This window comes from Epinephelus fuscoguttatus, linkage group LG20 (assembly GCF_011397635.1).
Source record: "Epinephelus fuscoguttatus linkage group LG20, E.fuscoguttatus.final_Chr_v1".
Taxonomy (NCBI): domain Eukaryota; kingdom Metazoa; phylum Chordata; class Actinopteri; order Perciformes; family Serranidae; genus Epinephelus; species Epinephelus fuscoguttatus.
The window spans coordinates 8,659,193-8,680,805 of record NC_064771.1 but is presented as its reverse complement, the minus strand read 5'-3'; the positions used below and the strand labels follow the sequence as shown (position 1 = coordinate 8,680,805).

Below are 21,613 nucleotides of genomic sequence, written 5' to 3'. Positions count from 1 at the left end.
ACTTGGAACAAGCTGATGGAAAAAATACAATACTGCAAAAAGATGTCAGCTTAAGGCTACTTAAAGCAGCTGTAACCAATATGTTTATACCAATAATGGTTCATATGACTGTGTGTAATGTTAAAGATGTCACTTTTAGTGACAAACCCATAGAGAATCATCACCGAACCCTGCAGTGCCACTCAGCTTTAAGCCCCCAGGAACAGCACAGGGCTGTGAAGCCAATTTGACATAGTGGCCAAACATGGAAGTATATTTTCTGGGTTTCGTCACGTGATGCCATGGGGCCCAAACAGACTTTTTCCCATAGACTTACAATGTGAACTGCTGCGAAATGACTCATTTTACTATCAGAATTTGATTCATTTGTACAGATAACATTTTAAAAGTCTGGAAGAGCTGCAACGTTAAGTTATTTTACCCCCATCCAAATTAGCAGAGGGCTAAACCAAAAGTTAGCTGCTGCACAGCCGGCAGAAGTCTCTGATGTTCTTGCTTCCTGGGCCCCACAATGAGGAAAATCGTAATTTTGTAACCAATAAGTTAAAATTTAATGAGCAACTTTCATAGGAATGAACAGGGTCCTGCCTCCAACACTGTATACAGGTCATACTCTTCAGGTTGTACTCTGCAGAATCTCTGAATTTCTTATCGAGTCCATTTACGGGGTTAAATGTATGGGCCATTTACAGAAAAAAACATCAAACCATGTTTTTTGTAACCTTGTTTTTCACAGTTATGTAAATACACCTGTCACCACGTTTTTTCTTTTTCATGGATGTAGCTAGGTAACTAGCAAGCTCCTTAAAAAGATGATGCTTCCCTTCTGAATCCCTCCCACAGAACTCTGATTGGTTGACTGTTTTTCCAACTCAGGCCCCACATTGGTTCAGCAAGAGGCCTTTTTAAACTGCTGAACAAATCAGAGTTCTGCATGATGATTGAGAGGACAGCACCTAGGCTACAAACTACGAGCCTTCCTTATTTACCACTAGAAATGACTTGGCAGAGAGTTATATAACTCCCTTCACTGTAACTGGAACAGTGAAATCTCAGATCAAAACAGTAATATTTCCATGGACCTGAAGGGCCCATTTTAGGACTCCACTTTGAGAAACACTGTCCTACACTGTCTGGGAGCTGTCAAGCATTCACACATTTAAAAGATGAGTATGATGTTAATGTAAATAAAAAGTAGCAGATATATGAGCAGAAGATTGAGAGTCATCTGCTGAAGCACAGAATGATCAGCATCATTTCCTCCCTGATTTAATCTAACTGATGATTAGTGTTTGTTTTGTTGTCACCAGGATACAGGCCGTAACATTAATGAAAGGATGGATTAGACCTCTCCTTTTATTGTTGCTTATGCTATCATAATGAAATCTATTATCAGTCCAGATTGTCTGCACTGTTTGGGATAATCGCATCAGCTGAGTGAAGTGGAACAAATAGTGAACGTGTGTTGCAGTAACGCAACAGCTGTGTGGGAACAGTTAGGAAGTAGCACCACCTAGTGTGTGGAGTGTAGTATAGTGCATTGTACACTGTAATGTGCAGTACGCCCAGATTTTGTCTGGTCTCATGTAGTCATATGTGTGCATGAATTTCCACCTTTAAAAAGTCTGATGACATTCTCTTTATTCTCTCAAACAGGAGACGATCTGATGCGCTGTGTCGACCTTTATAACCAGTCTCAGTCCAAATGGTTTGAAGAGATGGTCACCACAAGTCTGGTAAGAAATCATGTGTTTAATGTGTGTAGTTTGCTGTGTGAGAGGAAGCTGTTTTTTTTTTTCTTTAGATCTTCTTCAAGTTTATAAGATCTTACATTTATTAGACTTGCTTTAGCTCATTTTTTCATAACATTTTCAGTGTACAAAACTCAATTTAACTAGCCAAACTGACTGACTTTTTTTTTTATTTTTTTTTTTTTTACTTTTTTATTTGTTTGTTTTTTGTTTGTTTTTTCAGTTTGTTAGAAGAATCTTCAGATTTAGACATGTATACTGTATGTGCAAAAGTAATGGGAAACTCCTCTCCAATTCATACATTTATTGATTTTACAGAGTTTTAAGTGCTTGGCTCATTTATATGTAGCAAGCATCTGGTTGCTTCCAAGTCATACTTTTTATCCCCATAACAATTCTGAAAAGACCCAACCTTTAAATGAAATAGTTGACAGTCTTCCAAACAGGGAATTTGCGAATACTTCTTGTGAAATTATTGTTAATCCCCTGTTAGCACTGTAGACCGACTTTTCTGCTCAGTGTAGACAGATGGAAGTGTAGAGATTTTTGGATGACTGAGGCATTACACAATGCTCTCCTCCTCAGGAGCTGGAGCGACTGGAGGTGGAGCGGGTGGAAATGATAAGGCAGCATCTGTGTCAGTACACCACCCTTCGGCATGAGACAGACATGTTCAACCAAAGTGTAAGTACAACTTCAACTCAGTATTACAGCTACTAAAAAACTACTTCACACTCTTTTATGAGTGACAGAGGTTAGGGCTGTCATTCTCTCTAAGACACATACACAGTTAGAATTAAAGGTAGGGTCTGGAGGATTTTCCAGTTGCTGTTTGTAAACACACATTCAAATTTGGACACGCTCGGACACGCTCAGACACGGCACCTGCACTCTCTCACTGGCTGGGGAGCTCACAAAAACATCAAAATACAGTTAAAGGGCAGGAGCTCTGCAAACAGAGTCCCCACCACATGAGTAGAAGCCCATAGGTGATGATTAAGCAGGATTTCATTTGTATATGTCTATATTTTATTTTGTTTGAAAATCCTCCAGATCAATTAGTTAGTTTGCGTTATTATGTGACTTTTGTGAATCCAAACTAACCTTTTGAAACACCAAAGTCATATAATAACACGAACTAACTGATGGAGGCAGTGGTAGACCAGCAGCTTCTGTGTTCGACAACGTATAATTCCTGTTTTTGTAAATGGGGTCTGGCTTTGAAGAGAGCATGGGTGAGTTTCATTTTCCATTAGTTCTCTGTCAGGAAGGGCTGCTTGTTTAGTACTGAGCAAAGGATGGGATAAATGAGACTTTGATTATACTGCACGATACTTCACCTAAACACAGCGTGAGTAATTGATTTACCCTGGATCATTTGGGAGGTGAAGTATTCCTTTAAGTCAAATGACACTGATAAATAATGTAATCCTAATTTTGCAAGTAGAAGTTAAAGTCAAGGACAACTTCATTTTTATCAAGTTTCCTAGCTAATGGAGACATCAAGATAAGACTTTATTGATCCCTGAGGGAAAGTTTTAATTTCAGCAGTTCAGAAACAGGCCAAGCGATAAGAAAACTGATAAAGAGGTGATATTTAAAAAGCTCTTCACAATACATAAATTGGATGCAAATCCAATGTCTAATTTGACAGCTGAGACTCAGTTATTAGTGTTGATACTACATTTGCATTTGAAGTGTTTTATGCCTGGTCAGACAAATGTTTTGTGTTTATTGTACACTTCATAACAGTTGTTACTTTTAATTATATTTTACTTTAGTGCATATTGTAAATTAATAAAAGCACCACATTTCCCTCAATCCCATCATTACACCACCTACACCAGCAGAGGGAACTAGAGAGCCACTGTGCAAGCCCACTGACCAATGATAACATTAGCTATCACCTGAGCCAGTGCCTTGACTGTTCTTTCGTTGTCCAGACGATGGAGCCGGTGGACCAGCTGCTGCAGTGTGTGGACCCGGCCAGAGACAGAGAGCTGTGGGTGCAGGAGAATAAGACTGGAGACATCAGGCCAGTTGACATAGAGATCTGACCTCAGTGCTGTTTGACGGCTTTGCACGTGCACACTTTTACCCTCTGGCTCAGAGGCTGCATGCCTGAGGACTGTCTGGGAGATGAAATCTGTGCTGGGATCTTCACTCCCTCCCCCCACTGATCCACTTGTGACTCCTAACAGACTGAGGGATGATCAGTCAGCACTCACTGGCTCTTCACATCCCGCCAGCAACCTGCTGAGGATGATGTCAGTATCTGAGGAGTATTGTGAGAACCCTCAGTGATGAACAAAGATGTCAGATAGTGACAGGTCATGGTTTTCTGTTATGCAAGCTGATGCTCAGCTGAAGTGGCACAGGGAAATGGAACTGTGAGTGTGAACTGTGAGGTAAAAGGTGAGGGGAATGATCAAGACGCACCAACAGTGAACATTTAGCACCTGTAAATGTCAAATAGCTTTATGTCATGCAGCAGTGTAATGCTGCAGTTTGTATGTGCTTTTGCTCTGTGAGGTAATTCACTGAAGTCACTCGAGTGTTGACACAAGTGTGACTTCAGACCTGCAAGTTGTTGGCAAAATTGATTTAACAGATGCTGCTAAGCGAAATGCATTCTGACCTTAGAGTGATATTACTGTGTACCAGAATAAAACTAATGTATTTTAATACTAACATCCACTGTGTGCAGGTATTGACTGTTTGCTAAGCCCCATCCCCTGCCTGTCAAGCACAGCATTCTCACATGGCAGATACTAGCTGCGTCTCAATTCAGAGGCTGCAGCCTTTGAAGCATTTAAAGACCAGTTGCATCACAGAGACACAACCAAGGCTGTCGAAGGCTCCTTCAAATGCGGCCAAGAAATCAGGCCTTTTTTCTCTGAATTTGGAGGATGCAACAGGTGAATCCTTCTTGGCCGAACCTTTCCCATTATTCACTGCACCCCGATGACCATTGGGTCATTTTCAAAGAATATGGCATTCCTAAACACAACACCATTTTCCTTTTAGCTATAAGTGCACAGCTTAAACAATCTTAATTTAAAAAGTTTACATAGTTTATATACCTGAAAAATGGTCCTCGCTCAGCTTGAACCATGTACATCTCCACAACCATGTAATAAAATTGTAAACAAAAAAAAAAAAAAAAAAAAAAAAAATTAACAATTTCTGGCTCCATTATTCAACCATCTTGTAACCATCTTATTAACTTCTCTAGTGAAGTGCAGTTGGTTGCTGGGTGACAGGAGTGTCAACGGGTAGGGGCGGGCACAGCTGGTGACACAAACTGGAAATCCTCCGTAGACCAGTGCATCCCATTTCGGAGACCGCTCTGTTCGGGCATTGTGGTCTTTAAGGGACACGGCCAACATAGACCACCAGGGCTGCGTCCCTCGAGGGCTGCAGCCCCTGAATTGAGACACAGCTACTTCGTTTACAAGAGGAAACCAATTATATCTTTTTGAAAAATATAGGTCTTTGGTTTCACACAGCAGTAATCAAACAAACCATTCATTTCTGGATTTTGTTGGCTGAAATGACAACTGTTGCAAACAGAGTTTCTCTAGCTTGAGTAAGCTATTGCTAACACTTAAACTCATGCTAACAAAAGCCATTGTCTTTAGCTGCTTTTTAAAAGTTTCCAATTTGTTTTACTGTGAGCCTGCAGTTTTGTTCTTCTGGGTTTTTGTTTCTTGAAAAAAGACTCCACCCTGTAAACTCTTCTGATGCAGAATATTTCTCTTGTAAGTTAATGCATGTGAGAAATCCAAAGCTTGACAGGCCTGCTGTGCCCCGCTACAGTTGCTAAGCTATGATTGTCAGTAACTGACAATCATTGTTGTCAGTCGGGGTTTAACAAACTGTTAATAGATTTGTGACTAAAATCACAAATGTGGCCGCTCTTCTTTGCATCGCTGAAACAAGTGAAAATCTAAAACAAATCACTTCCCCTTCTGTTTTACTTCATACCTATTAAGAATTAAGAATCTGCCAGTTGCACTTTATACCCAAGTGATTTTTATGAAATATACTGTAAGTTGCTGTTGATATGAAAAAATATTCTAAAGAGAGCTTGTTACACATTTTATTACTAATGGAAGTTGAGAGTGTTTTGGTTATGTTCACAGGGAGCCTGTAAATATATGAGATGTGTGATTTGCAGTGAGAGGAGGCAGCAGAGTGAAGGATGTAAAATACGGTAAATAGTAGAGTCTTACACAAACACACAGAAGTTTGGCACTGATAATATATGGAACATACAAATTGTATATGCAATTGAAATAACAGCCCTCTTACTTATCGAGTTTTGGACATACAGAAATCAGTTGCTTCAGTTGGATTCAGTGTCAGTGCTGCTGCCTGCAGAAGCTAAATGTTGTACAAAATGCTCTTTAACACCCATGTCTGGTCCAGTATTACTGCTTAGTATTACTTGACTATTGAGAGAAGAGGACTGAGATGCTTTTGTACATTAACAGCTAGATTGGAATTTTTCATTAATAAAATGAAAATATGTATCTTATGTCAACATGCTCCTTTCCAGGTCGTTTTTTTCTCTCTGTGTGTGACATTTGTGTATGACCACAAATTGGAAAAAGGCTTGTATAATAAATGAAAAAGAATTTTATTTCCTAAAAAAACACACACACAAAAAAAAACATTTGAACATTCAACAATAAAATGATTTGGTCAAGCCATGTTACAGGTTAAGGCAGCAATAACAAAGATAAAAGTTCAGACAGAGATACACTTGGACTTTGTCAGACAGTTTAATTAAAATATATTGACTTTGCATTTTTTTTTTTATTATTGACCTAAAATAACACGTGTGTTGATAGTACCACATTGCATCTTATTTAGTGAAACTTTATAATAATGATTAGTTATAAGTCATTTATTAGCCATTAGTTAATAATGAACTAATCATTTATATGTATGTAATTAAACGGAATTTGTCGATACACCCGACACTTAGCAGAAGACACTCAAATGTGATTCAGGGACAAGCTAAACTGGTTTGGACTGGTTTGAACTGTACATAGCAGCTATGTTCGCTGACTGTATACATCTAAAGGATTGTACATATATCTCTGGCAGGTAGGAATTATCAGCTACATACACTAGCACAAAGAGCCTTAGATTTTATGCTTGAAATGATTAACCTTGTGTTTTTTGGGTTAGGGATTAGGGAACTGTTAGGAATCAACCAAAGCTAACCTGCTAGCCTAGCCTTATTGTTTAAAGTAGTAGATATTTGTTAGCCTCAGTTTTGCTGTACAAGCTACATTTTTTTTTTTTTTAAAAAAAAGTAAACTAAAAGTTGCTAGTTATAAAGTTACAGAATGTGGTGCTTACTCCATGTGCTATCTTTACCTTCCAGTCTGCAGCAGTTGGGAGACATATGACTAGCTTACAGATGAAGTTAGCTAGCATTATGTGCAGTTTCGCCTTCTCTGTTGTGAATCTATGAAAGGCGAGGCATTACTGAATAAAGTTTTACTAGCCTATATAGTTACTTTGTTTTTGCTTTACTCTCGAATTCCACAACGTGAGATTTTACCACAGTACAGCATTTACAATGGTGAATGGTTCATACTTAAGATTAACAGCTACTATAATATTATTAAACATTTACAACTGCAAATAAATGATGTATTAACTCATACATCATACTAAACTGATGACTTATAAATGACTTATTACTCATTGTAATAAAGTGCTACCTTTTGGTGATTTTACAGTTTGCAGTACAGTTTGCATTGTTCAATGTGTTTTACGGTGGTTGACTAGGGCAAACACGCAACAAAAGCCCAAAACATTTCCATAAGGAAAAACTTGCTGCAGCTTGAGAAACATTGCCAATTCAAAAACACATGAAAACCCAAAACAAAAACAAGGATGTAAATGTACCGCAAATGAAAAATACAGAAATGACGCACAGTCACAAGCGAATGAATGAAAGCAAAAGCAACAGAAAAACACTGCATATGCAGTAAACATGGCGGCTCAGGAGGTAGAGCAGGTCATCCATCAATCGGAAGGTCAGCAGTACATTGCTTGGCTCCTCCAGTCCGCATGTCGAAGTGTCTTTGGGCAAGATACTGAACCCCAAGTTGCTCCCAATGGCTGTTCTGTTGGTGTGTGTGTGTGTGTGTGTGTGTGTGTCTCGGCCACCAGTGTGAGAATGTGTACGTGAATGGGTGAATGTGACTCGTAGTGTAAAAGCGCTTTGAGTGGTCGGTCGAAAGACTAGGAAAGCGCTATGAAATGCAGTTCATTTACCACTTATAATGGAAGTTCTACTAGGCCTCTGAGGGCAAGTGGGGCGGCACTTTTTTCAATTGCAGCATGTTTTTGTTTCGGATTCTCGTACGTGCTTTTGAATTGGCATTCCTTCTGACGCTGCAGCACATTTCTCCAAATAGAAATGTTTTGGGCTGTTGCAGTGTGTTTGCTCTTGTTGGCCACCATACAAACATTACATCATGAGGTGGATATAAAAGCGTGTTGGATTAAAGGTGGTGTGTCATTAAAGCTGTGATCTTACAGACTGCGGTCATAACAAAGACAGGAAGGAATGGATACATTTTAGAAAAGTCCAATGGGTATGTACAGTATACACAAACAGGTGACACACATTATAGGTTTGTTTATGACCTGGATGCGTTGTGAAACTGCGGTTTCAGCCTCTCTGATGTTTCAAACTTCATGATGTACCATGTTTCACTTCTTCAAAAGACATCAGAGCTAGAGTGATGTAGCACCTGGAGAGAGTCGGACCTGAAATGCTGACCGTGATGACGTCACAGCTCAGTTTCTAATCAACCATGAGCTTCTTGAGAGAGTTGAGATACGCTGGGATGAGGGAGCTGACGGACTCGTCATCATTGAGGATCTTCTCCCCTCTGCCCTCTGAACCCACAGAGCTGGGCGACCTGACCAGGCCGGGGTACGGAGTGCTGTAACCCTGTTGGAGCACAGACATGCCTCAGAGTCAATATTCAGAGCAACCACAGGATTTTATCATTAACCTGTTACAGCAGTATGTCAGTAAATACTTACAGAGGAGTATCCCTTTCCGAAGCTGCCTCTGTTCTTGGTCCTGATCTTGGTGAGAGCTGACTCAGCAATGTCAGCTCGCTCCTCAGCATCATCCAGCTCATGGACGGTCTTCCTGTACTTCGCTAGGTTCATGTTGGCCTGCTCCTCCTGCAGTGACAAACAGACAAGAATATCATCAAGTGACATGTACTGTACGTCAAGTAGGTTTAGAGAAAGTAAGAGGATGAGGCGACGTACAGCCTCCTCCACTTGTCTCTTGTAGGCCTTCATCTTGTTCTGCAGCCTCTCCACCAGTTCCTGCATCCTCTGCTGGTTCTTCTGGTCCTCCTCTGACTGAAACAGCAGCTCCTTCAGACGACGCTCGTTCTTCCGCAGTGTCTTCACCGTCTCAGCGTGCCGCTTCTGCTCCGAGTCCAACTCCAGCTCCATCTCTTTCACCTGCACATGGACACATGACACTGACTGTAACTCTGATAATTAATCAAGTTTTATTGTAAATAAGAGAGTTTACATTTATGAGGATCTGTAGTCTCCGAGTTCATTACATCATCAGGTTATTTTCTCAGACTTGAAGCTCCTCCAGATACACTAAAGACAAGACAAAAAATGGTGGAATGCTCGTGCATGTTAGTGCATTTTAGTCTCTGAGTGTTCCCCAGTGGTTAGCTAATCACTGCTGCTTTGCACTGTGCTAATACAGCAGTTACCACTGATATCAGGACAGTGTAATCGCCGAAGCGTAGCGTCCACCCTCCAGTTCTCCCCTGGGATAAACACTGTTAGTTCTGTCAACACTGTTGCAGTAGTTAGCACTGTAAGCTTCGTTAGCTGCTAGCCGCCGGCTGAGCCTCCTCCTTGTTGAGAACCGTGTGCAGACAATCCTGCCCCAGACTCTGAATCCTAGATATGCTCTGAATATCGTATACAGCACATTTAAAGATGGCACCCAGGCCCCAAGGGTGCCAAAGTCCCTGGGTTGCCATGAGTTCATGGTAATTTTATGAATTCCGAATGTATGTGATAATGGTTTTTTAATCTGGTACTTATTCAATGTCTCTTTTTACACTTGGTGCAGACTAATTTGCAATTTGGACACTGCGCGGACGAAGACAGTCGGTATTTTGTGGTACCTTGTCATTGCATTGCGTCAGAAAAGTGCAAAAATGTAGAGGGCGAAATTTAGCACGTTCATAATTGTATTTCCATCACTGCAGATCAGAGCTAGAGTTGAAAAATACCCTTGACAACTGCACTCATTTGTCCTGAGAATAAATGCCAATTGTAACCTTTCTCATTAAATACAAAAGCCAGATGTTGGTGTGTGTTTTTTCTGCCCACTGGGGAAGGGCTATACAAAGCAAAAAGAGGGGTGGTGATTGGGGGCCCACTGCTCATTTGTGACCTTGCAGGTTAATCCGGCCCTGAAATATACTTAGCAATTTTCTGCCCAATGGATGTTGATGCTAAATATACTGTTTTTGGTCCTCGAAGAAAACATGCTTAGTGCTTTACAGAAATTCCCTTTTCCAGATTTTAATATATGTTGTGTGTAAATGAAAATTTTGGCCTAATACTGGTGCTAAAAGAAAGGTCAGAGGGGTCAATATCATCATCCTGTAGGAGTCATGGATATTCCATACAAGCTCTCATGGCAATCAGGCTAGTAGCTGTCAAAATGTCTTGCTCTGGACCAACTTGTGGACAAACCAAACTGTCTTTGTACCTTTCCCTCCAACTTCTGGATGATCTTCTTGCCTCCTTTCAGAGCCATCTGCTCAGCCTCGTCCAGCCTGGTGCTCATGTCTTTGATCTGAGCCTCCAGACCTTTCTTCACTCTCTCCAGGTGCAGCGTGTGCTCCTGCTCCAGACGCAGCTCCTCCCCCACTCGCGCCAACTGAAAGGATCATGCCAGCCATTAAAAATACATTTATTTCAAATAACTCAACACATTTAATCTCTACTGCTATGATATCTCCACACCAGTGGTCCTGCATGTGTTTTACCTCACAGCTGGCCTTCTTGGATTTGTCCGTGGATCCTCTCAGCTCTCCTTGCAGCTCCTCATGCTCCTGCTGCAGAGTCTGGAGATCCACCTCCAGCTTCCTCCTCCCACTCAGAGCCAACTGGAACTGAACACACAAGGGAAAACGTTAAGAAAGCCATCAGTGTATGGCAGTTCTACCAACACAAGTTAAATTTTGCACTGATGCCTCTGCATGACCCTGATATACAGCGCACCTGGTTGTTGAGGTCGCTGTATTTGTCATTGGCCTCCTGCAGCTCAGTCTCCAGGGCCTTGCGGGCCCTCTCTGCACTCTCTAATGCTACACGAGTCTCCTCCCCCTCGCTGACCAATACAGCGCAGCGTCTTTCCATGGCCGCCTGCTCCTCCCTGCACTCCTCGTGGCTCCGTACCTCCTCCTCCAACTGGGCCTGTAGCTCCTGCAACAGGGATAGTGATTTAAGCCTCCAAGAAAAGCAGAGTATATAAAAAAAAAGTAATACTCTATCTCATCATCAGACCTTAATCTGTTGCTGCATCTTCTTGCTGTTCTTGCTGAGCTCTGTGTTGCTCTTGGTGAGCAGGTCCACCTGGAGCTCCAACTCGTTGATGTCGGCCTCCAGCTTCTTCTTCAGCTTCAGCCCCTCAGCTTTGCCTTTCACCTCTACATCCAGACTGGCCTGCAGGGACTCCAGCGCCCTCTGGTGGGTTTTTCTGACAGAGGAGGAGAGGGACGGTGTTACAAAGATGAACTGTGCATGTATCACTGCAGAGACAGTAAGAAGTTTATTGAGACAGACCTTACCTCAAAAGATAATTCACTATGACTTTGATGAAGGAATGAAGGGAGATAAAGGATAGGATGAAAACAATAAGAGTTAGAGAATTACAGAGCATTAGTGCATTGGGTAATAATAAGTTTGTCTATACATCATTTCCAACCAAGACACACAAAATGATTTCCAAATGTAGGATAATACATGGACCTGTCCCTTCAAGAAATGCCATAGCTTAGCACAGAGATGGGAGAAGGCACACTGAAGGGAGAAACCAGTAGAGTACTTTTCATCTTATTATCTAACTCTCAGCAAGAAAGCAAATAAACATTATCCAAAGATGTCAAATTATTCCTTTAAGATTTCAAACAGAAACTAAATGCTAAAGCTGACCTCATGTTTAGTGGAAGGCTGTTCTGGAGCCACAGAACTAATACAACAAAAGCTTGATCACCCCATGATTTTTAAACTTGGACTCTGGACCAATTATTAGACTCAAGGTTGCTAGAACAATAAGTGGTTAGATGTTTAGTTATATACTTAAGTGCCAAACCCTGCAAGACATCTGATATGATTAATAGTAATATAAAAATGAATTCTTAAAGAGAACGCCAACCAGTGCAGTTAAAGGGTAACTTCTGTATTTTTCAACCTAAACAAGTTTTTTGTCTTAGTGACCAATGAGAATTTTAAAAAATGGTCCAGTTTTGAATGAGAGGGCTGCATGGTACTCGAGATATATGCGAACCATCAATTTATGTCCACTGAAAGTGCTTGTTTTTGCCACTGACCGGCTCAGATCATTATTATGAATGTCTGACAACAATACAGAGAGGATTCTACAGAGCTACACCTTTTTGTTAAACAGTCACCAGACTAAATTTAACTAAACAGTAATTGTATCATCATAAAACACACTTCGTTCAAAGTTAACCGAAACAACTTAAAACTCACAAAAACCATCTTAGTTTTTCTTTCCACTGTTCCAACAATTATCAGCTCTGGTTTAGTTGAAATAAACCCTTAACTCACCCAGTTAGATGTGCAAATATACTGATTCTATACACGTTAAATCACTTCTTATTTAAATGGAGTCTGGTGGCTTTGTCAATGGCAATTTCAGGGCTGTTTCTGGTTAAACAAAAAGGATCTTACTCTTAAACAAAAAGGTCCATCTCTTTAGGAATCCTTTTTATAATGTTGTTGTCAGACACTTTGAATAACAATCTGAGCCTGTAAGTGGCAAAAACAAATACTTTTACTGACATTAATTGATGTTGCAAACATGCCCTGAGTGGTTACATTGCAACCTGTTTTGCTGATGCCAGCTGCAGCAATTTTGCTCAATACTGGACTAGTTTCAAAAACTGTTGTTCCCATTAGTCAATTAGACACAAAATTTTGGGAAAATGGGGAGCAGGTTGGAGTAAATACTGCATTACATTAGTCCAGACATAAGTATACAAAAGCTTACATAATTACAGCGCTGATCATATTTTGAGATGTTTCTCAGTTGATAAAAACATGACAGGACTTTTTCAATCAATTGCATCAGTCAAAAATAATACTCAGATCTTAATGGTTCAAGGTAGAAGAGGGTGTTTGGCTTGTTATAATTAAATATTTAAAAAAAATAGAGGATGTCCAGTCTTTCATGCGATCTAAGCAGCCAAGCAGTGAAGTTTGAATTTGAGGTAGAACTTTGTATCATCTGCGTGGCATTGAAAAGAGATGTGAAGGAAGATATGTCTGAAGGATGAGGAAAATAAAGGATTGAGAGGAAGCTGAGATACCTAGCGGCTTCCATCTCTTCCTCCTTCTCCTGAAGTTTGCGCTCTAGGTCTCCTTTGGCCTGAGACAACTCCAGCTGCAGCCTCAACACCTTGGTCTCCTCAGCCTGGGAGGGAGGAAGTATATAAGGAAAGACAAGGGAGATTTTTGTGGTGAGTTATCCAAACTACATTAAATAAAATGAAACTCGGCACAAGATGAATTGAGAGTAAGCGTATAGCACATATTGACAAAACAACAAGCTGTAAATATCACAACTAACAGGCAGATCAGCTGAAGCTATGTACCTCCAAAGCTGCCTCAGACTCTTCCAGTGAGGCCTGTAACTCTTCTTTCTCCATCTCAATCTTCTTCTTTGCTTTCTGGAGTTCATGGACACTTTTACCTCCATCTGAGAGTTGGTCTGTAAGGTCAGCTACCTCCTCTGTCAGGCAAAGACAAGCCACACACAAGTGTAAATAAACCAAGGCAACGTATCCTCATCCAGCAGTTTGTGTATCTCACAAAAATGCACATACAACGAATGGCATTGTTACGCTATGCGCCTAACATAAAGTTACGTACTTAGTTAAGTTACTTAGGTTAGGGTTAGGAAAAGAAACATGATTGGGTTTCATCACGTTGTGTAATTTACATACTTAAAGTTAAAGTTACACGGGTTAGGTTTAGGCCAGTGGAGTTATGTAGGTTCGGTTTAGGAAAAGAAACATTGTTTGGCGTTGTCACGTTCGCACTTTAGGTTAAGTTATGTCCTTAATGTAATGTTACGTACAACAACGTAAAGCCACTTAAGCTAAAGTTACATAGGTCAGGTTTAGGCAAGTAAAGTTACATAGGTTAGGTCTAGGAACAGAAACAGGGTGCTGACAAACCTTAAAATAATTCAAAGTTCACTTGGTGACATGTGTGAAACAAACACTGGTCTCCTGGAGGACAGTCCTGTGTTTCTTTGACCCATCCACCACCCCAACCTTTCTCCGTATGCAGAAGTCCGTTCTTTATACTACTTCCTTCCCATTCTCGGAACCCATCGGCTGTATTCAGCGTCTGACTTCCAGCAGATAGCGATACAGCCTCTGGGGGCAGACCCCTGATTTTTTGGCATTCTGGTTTGATTTGTGCGGAGGAGGCGAATTTCCGTTTCCGACTTCCGTTTATATATAAGTAAATATGCTGAACCATTGCGATGGATTCAGAGTTTACAGTGACGCCAATTATGTTCCACCTCGTTAGTTCATTGCACGGACCGTTTAACCTGGCAACGACTGCAGCCGGCTCAAACGTGATTGGTCAATATCACGCGGACTACAAACAGCCTACAACTGGAAACCAGGGCTCTTCCGTTCTTCTTCTGGAGGCAAGATCTCCGGGGTTTGTATATAGAGACTACTTCCTTCCTAACTTTCATCAGCACACTGGTCACATGATTGCAGCCTTCATGATTACGTGGGTTAGGGTTGCATTACTTTTTGTAGGTAAAGGTACAAACAATGCATCTTCCTGACCATGGTTACTATTAAACTGTTCCTTAAAACCTGCTTGAGACATCATCCCACCCCCTCATATGTGTACTCTAATACCCTGGTAGGCCTTGTTCTCCCTGCGTAGGGCCTCCAGCTGCTCCAAAGACTCTTCATGGGCCGTCTTGAGTTTGAAGAGCTCGCTGGCATGTTGCCTGCTCTCCTTTTGGCAGCCTTCCACCTCGGCCACCAGCTCCTCACACTTCTGCCTCCAGTCTCCAAGCTGCTTCTCCAGAACCCTTTGCTTCTTATCCAGAGCCTGACCGCAGCTGCTGGCCTGGGACAGGGAACATGTGCTCAAAGATAACACAAAAAAACATTCATGGCGGCACTGCAACAGTCATACAAAAGGTCTCCTCTCCCACCTTCTCCAGGTCCATGCAGAGCTCCTCCACCTCTCCCTGTAACCTCTGTTTGGTTTTCTCCAGCGAAGAACATTTGGCTTGGGTGGCTTCCACAGCCTCCTCGGCCTCTTGAAGCCTGGTTGCCAGCTTCTTCCTGCGAAACACACATCATTATGGCCCACTGAGATGCATTCAAAGCGCCAAATGTGACGGACGACCGCCAGTATCAGCACAACGTACTTGGTTTCCTCCAGCTCATCAGTGTGCTGGATGGTGTCGGCCTCGTGTTTGGTCCTCCAGTGTGTCACCTCGCTGTTGAGTTTGGAGACAAGGCGCTGCAGCTCCTGCTTGCTCTCCTGCTCCTCCTCCAGCTGCTCCTTCAGCACCTCGCACTCCTGCCGCACTGAGCTCAGACTGCTGCTGACCGCCTGCTTACACTGGCAGCCACATTGGACACATGTGAATATAAGACTTTAAGTTGGAGAGCAGGGGATTTTTAAGTTTATTTACAGATATTTTATTTTTGAAGCTTCTATTCTGAGTTCACACACACACACACACACACACACACACACACAAACCAACCTTGACCTCGTCGTCCAGTTGTTTCTTCAGATCTTCCAGTTGGGACTGGAGCAGAGTCTTAGAGCGGCTCAGCTGGCTGGCTCTGCTCTCTGCCTCCTCCATCTGTCGATTCACGTCTGCATTATCAGCTGATGGGACACACAAGGACACTGATTATCACACTGTAACATAAAGCAGCCATTAACTACCGGCACATATGCCAGGTTCTGTAGCGAGACACAAGAAAACAAGCATAAAATGTAATTATTTTAGTCCTGTAACAGTCAATATCTCTGTTTGGTTACAGCAGCAGATGTGTGTTACGTCATGTACCTCACTGAGAAAGATATATCAAGTAGCAAAGTATAAATGAAGCGTCAGTGACTCATCTTCCAGTAAGATACGTTCATATCTGTGTCTGTTTTTTGCGTTGTGGTGGATAAATAAACAGATTCACATGTCATTGGAAACAAAGTAAAAGTCACGTTATTCCCCACTGATTTTATACGTCAGAGTCAATTTACTAGTCATGAGCGGCCGATTGTTTGCAGTTTGCAAATCTCCAAACTTTATGGAAGAGTGACACTAAAATCTTTGATGTGTGCTTTCAAATGTGTCCTGTGGAGTAAAAAGGGTTATGTTTATACTCAGTGTTTCTCACCAAAACACAGTGTGTGGGGCTAACAAAGGGGAGCTACACCTGCAGAGAAGGAAGCGTGACTCTACTGCTAGCTCACCTAGCACCCCTGAGCAAACATTACAGCTCTGCCACGAAGGATGCCATTAATGTTTACATCTCACACTGTCACGTGCATGAGCCACTTGTCCATCAGTAGATGGATGCTTCCTTCAACAGATGACACGGTTGGTAGGTGTAGAAAAAAAAAGTTTCTATATGAAACTTCTCACAGCAAGGTCTGTGAATTATCTTATTACCAGGTCATGATTTCTGGAAAAGAGACGTTACTTTTTTCAAATGTATACAGAGCAAATATTTAAACTGCTGTCAAGTCAAGAGGACAAAGGAGGAAATCAGTTCAGATCTTTCTTTGATTCATTTATTTCTACATGTATTACATCATTTCTACCTTTCTCTGTAATCTCTGGCTGTGGCTGTGAGGGTTGGGTAAGGTGGTTAGGGGACATTATCAGCTGGAGTACACTGGGGGCACACTGTTTTTCCAGTCAGCTTCTTCTGGGGCTCTTCAGGAAATAACTTATGTATAAGTATCTATTGAGAATATTTTTTAAGATTTGCAATTGAGTCATGGGCCTTAAAAATGCAAAAGGTGGCAAAATTCTGGCTCAGACACTAAAGAAACTGTACATAAATGTGTTAGACGACCTGAACAAATAGGATCTTATTATCAGCTGTAATTGCATCCAAACATGAGGAGAAATGAACATCTACATGTAACAGGTGGAGAGTACCTGTGAGTCTGTTCCTGGCCACACTGAGTTCAGTCTGGGCCCTCTGCAGGTCGTCTGCTCTCCTGTTGGCATCTGACAGCTGCTCCTCCAGCTTCTTCATCTGGCTGTCTGACGACACCTGTAGCACAGCACAAATACACAAGCACACATTTTATTGCCCAAGTCTCGTAAGCCTGACATCACCAACTGGTCCAAAATGAAGCATTCTGCAAGCGAAAGCAGGTCATTGTTAATCTCAATACATGTGACCTTATTCCTGACCTTGGCTTTCTGCAGACTGTCCAGAGAAGTGGCCAGCTCATCCACCTCCATCCTCAGATTCTGCTTCTCCTTCTCCAGTTTGGCCCTGGTCCGCTGCAGGGCCTCACACTGCTCGCTCAGCTCTGCCATGGCGTCACTGTGCCGCTTCCTCAGAGATGTAGCCAGCGCTTCTGATTGGAGGGAGGTCTCTTCCAGGTCTCGCCTCAGACGCTGCAGCTCAGCTTCTCGCTTCTTGTTCATCTCCATCTGTAAATCACACACAGGCTGTGTCAAGATCTTTATTTAAGGCTGCACAGTGTGCCAAACTTATACAACTTTGTACAAAACCAAAGCTGTTCCTACTTTTAATGGGCCTTTCGCCAAGCCCCTCCCTAGAAGGGCCACTTTCCTATCCTACGTTAGCAACTTTTAGGCTTTGAGATCAAGGGGAAAATGCTGAAATGGTGTGCATATGTGTGCATTGCAAGCCCAAAAGCACATATCCTCTGAGTTTAGAAGGGAGTGTAATATATTTTGCTTTTATGAAGCCCACAAATGCAAGAGGAGAGATGTCAGATATGGATTACACGGTGTAGAAGCAAGCAGCAACCTTGGGGCCTGAAAAAAAGAAGCCAACACAGAATTGCCAAATACTGCAGTTCCTCTAATGGCCACTTGAGGCTGGCTTCAGCAGCCAGTCAATCCCCATAGACCCCCAATGTTAGCATGTCTAACTTAACAGCAGAAATAAACATGTTTACAGCTTGGTACAAAAAACAGTGTTGCTCTCTAGTGCTAAGTTTCTCATTCATGACAACTGTACAGGGGTGAAATTTTATACAACTCGTCTATTTATATGTTATTAAGGCTTAAAGTAATGCATGATTAAAGGCATGGCTGCTTTGAGTGACAGGCTGTCTGCAAGGCGCCACCATACTCTATTGGGTCAGATCAACCCCGCGCTCCTCCACAGCTCCACCCTCTTGTCCAAATATGGTCACTTCTGGCTCCAAAAATCCAAGATGGCAACAACTGAAATGTACTCAAGGCTTCAAAACAGCAGTCAACAAACCAATGGGTGACATCACGGTAAGTCCATGTGTGAAAGACCTCACTCACAGCTGAATCCTAACCTTAGCTAGCTTAGACCGTTAGCAAACAGAGACAGTTAATATATGTTACTGATGTTTTATCTTTAAGTTAGGTAGCTGTATAACATTTAAGGCTGTTTGCAGCAGGATACTTAAGTTTAGCATACAATATATTGGACAATTAAAACTATAAGGATTCATAACTAAACGTTAGCAAAAAATAAAACAATATAGCCTATCGACTTACTTTGCTGTGCTAAAACATTGCTGTTCTTGTATATGTTTGTTCTTACTTACTTACTTTTGGCAAAAAAAGCATATGGTGTATAATTTAAATCTAATGCATCTTTAAAAAAAATGTACTGGTACAGTGTGTTTTTGTGTGTGTGTATGTCTGTTAGAATACTGTAGTTTACCTGTGAGGCGGAGACCCCTCCTGCTTCCTCCAGTCGATCAGTGAGATCATCCAGTTCTCTGGTTAGATCTGCTCTCTGCTTCTCAACCTGCCAAAAAAAAGAAAAGAAATCCAAAGTACTTCAGAAATAGTAATGAACATTAACTTAACAACTTGATAATAAATGATCCAAATTATTTCATTATGATTCAAAATTACGTCAGGCCAAACCCTTTAGTTTTCTGTCATTGTATATAAAGTACATGATCACAGTTTATCCATGAATCACATTAATGTATATCCCCACTCCACTAGAGAGCAAGTTACAGTATGGTGAGAAGTGACAAGTAAGTAAAAACATACACAAGTTCCTTAGTCAAATCAAGGTACTGATGAACACTTCAACTGTGATAAACTTCAGGCAGAAGACTTTGCTAAGCAGTCCCACCTCCTTGGACAGGATATTAACCCACCAGGGGATCAGTTGGATTGACAGCCCACAAGGGGAAGTGATCTTTCCTGAGGTCAGAGGTCAGGAGAGTAACTGGTATCCAATCAGAGCACTACAGGGGTGAGCTGCTGTCACACAGTCAAAATATTATTTGTGAACTCCTGTTTCCTGTGGAAGATACTTAGTACTCTGTTCACTGCTAAACATCCTCCAATGCAGTTAATGACCTTTAAAGCTGCATTCGTTGATTTTTTTGTTGGCTAGTTTTGGGCAGCTAACAAGCTGTTAACACCATACTGACATATAATCACCTTATTAAGTTGTTATGGCTAACATGCAAACTCTTTTCGTAATAATGCATTCAGCAGACACAGACTAAAACTGAATTCATTTAAAGGCATGTTTGTGTCCATCTCTTTTAGCTCTGATTTTTGGTCTCTACCAAATTCTGAGAAAAATATCAGTCTGTTTAGTTGCTAAATGCTCCACTGTGTTCAGTCGCTAACTGTGTCTGCTGATTGGTACTGGGCGGGTAGTGTACAGTTTGTTCATCAATACTCTTTCACTGGTGCTGCTGTAAACATTGGGGCATCAGCCCAAAGCTAGGGGGGCTGGGGCATGCTCCCCCCCCTAGGAAATTTTTTCTCCATAAATTTTCAAGCCATTTGAGATTATAGATCTGGACTTCACTTGGGGGAAACTTGATAGTTGCATCCTCTTTTGTGTCTAATTGTTTTCCAACTGTCTTCATCATTCTGAAAACATAGCACAACAAATATGAGGATGACTCATTGTCACTCCTGCCACCTATAAAGAGACAAAAATTGTTTGATGTTACTATTTTTATGTTATGTAACAACATAGGTAGGGTAAGAATTTGGTGTAAACAGTATTACTAACCTTGAAACTTATTTCTGTTATACTATGCTGGAGTTTAGTTCACAGAATGAATGTTGACAAATCAGCTATGTTTAAATCCATGCCATAATAACTCCCAACAATGACAAGTAATTATGGTCTTTAATAGGCTACTCTGAATTACATATTAGGCCAACAGACTAACATTTACTTAATTATATTAGGTTTCTTTACAACAAGGGATCCCTTTACTATCATTGTGTAAACTGCTGACCCCTGACAAGATGACACATTTTTTATTTTTTATGTAGATTTATTTTAATTCTGAATTAATTTTTTGCATCAGAAATGTGTTTTCCTGATATATTTTAGGAACTTTTTTATAAAACTTATTTTGTGTAGTAGGCTTTTTTTCCCTGTACAAATTCATTGTTTTTTTCTTCTCCCTGACACATTGCTATTGTTAAGCAGTGAGTGAAGACTCTTTGAATAGAGCTTATGTTCAGGTATCCACTGTGCACTTATTTTGTGGTATTTCTTTTTATAGTTTATATCTTGATTAATAACAGTAACAACCTCATATAGTTTTCTTAAAAAAGACAGAGAACTAAAGGCTGAGATAAAGGCCTATATATATATTTAAAAAAAAAAAAAAAAAAAAAAAAAAGGTTTCTCATACCCTTTAACATCAAGAAGGCCTTGTGACCTCCTTAAGAGGCTTTGCTGACCTCTATTAGGGGGTCAGGACTCTCAGGTTAGGAACCTATGCTTTAGGGAATAGCATAGTAGGGTGAACAACATGGACATAAATTATTATCTGAATGGCACAAAGTTGAAGATATACTAAAAACCTAAAACACTCGGGGCTTTTGAAAGAACATTCGGGGCTGAAACCCTCGCCTCTGAAAACTAGGTTATTTAGAGTGGTGAGGGTGATCTGAACATTACAGTTGCAGGCTGCAACACAAAACCAATCAGCTGCAAGATGCAACAACACTGTAGAACTGAAGGGAGGGTTTTCTAACTACAATGGAAAGCTGTCACACACTTTAAAGGACTCCAACATAACAATGTAATCAACATATTGATATCTCATAATACTGTTTTAGAAGAAACAAACTCAACAAAATGTTAGCGTCATCAAAATACATCTGGATCATACTCAAAATCCACACTAGCTTATCGAGCATAATAAAATGTAATACTGTTATAATACACAGTACAATAAAACTTTATACCTTACATCAAAGGAAATACAAACTTCATATTCTGCTCATAAATACAAAACAAATAAAATACATGAAGCCTCAAAAATGTATG

The 21,613-nt window shown here is 41.0% G+C and overlaps 2 protein-coding genes across 4 annotated transcripts in view; one reads left to right on the top strand and one right to left on the bottom strand.

Moving 5' to 3' along the window:
• Nucleotides 1–6,297, top strand: part of LOC125880339 (growth arrest-specific protein 7-like) — an 88,237-nt gene extending 81,940 nt beyond the window's left edge. Inside the window, exons 12-14 of the mRNA XM_049562677.1 lie at nt 1,657–1,736; nt 2,337–2,435; nt 3,695–6,297. Coding sequence (XP_049418634.1) covers nt 1,657–1,736; nt 2,337–2,435; nt 3,695–3,808 — 293 coding nt within the window. The 3' untranslated portion in view covers nt 3,809–6,297. The remainder of the gene's footprint in view (nt 1–1,656; nt 1,737–2,336; nt 2,436–3,694) is intronic.
• A 775-nt stretch (nt 6,298–7,072) lies between these two features.
• Nucleotides 7,073–21,613, bottom strand: part of LOC125880338 (myosin-16) — a 75,680-nt gene continuing 61,139 nt past the window's right edge. For all 3 annotated transcript variants that reach the window (XM_049562676.1, XM_049562675.1, XM_049562674.1), the window contains exons 8-23: nt 19,007–19,093; nt 17,521–17,766; nt 17,260–17,377; nt 15,850–15,977; nt 15,505–15,701; nt 15,286–15,418; nt 14,981–15,197; nt 13,688–13,824; nt 13,403–13,506; nt 11,355–11,547; nt 11,070–11,273; nt 10,835–10,960; nt 10,555–10,725; nt 9,069–9,269; nt 8,832–8,978; nt 7,073–8,736 (exon numbers count right to left, since the gene is read on the bottom strand). In XM_049562676.1, the coding sequence (XP_049418633.1) occupies nt 8,587–8,736; nt 8,832–8,978; nt 9,069–9,269; nt 10,555–10,725; nt 10,835–10,960; nt 11,070–11,273; nt 11,355–11,547; nt 13,403–13,506; nt 13,688–13,824; nt 14,981–15,197; nt 15,286–15,418; nt 15,505–15,701; nt 15,850–15,977; nt 17,260–17,377; nt 17,521–17,766; nt 19,007–19,093 (2,559 nt within the window). In that variant the 3' untranslated portion in view covers nt 7,073–8,586. The remainder of the gene's footprint in view (nt 8,737–8,831; nt 8,979–9,068; nt 9,270–10,554; nt 10,726–10,834; nt 10,961–11,069; nt 11,274–11,354; nt 11,548–13,402; nt 13,507–13,687; nt 13,825–14,980; nt 15,198–15,285; nt 15,419–15,504; nt 15,702–15,849; nt 15,978–17,259; nt 17,378–17,520; nt 17,767–19,006; nt 19,094–21,613) is intronic.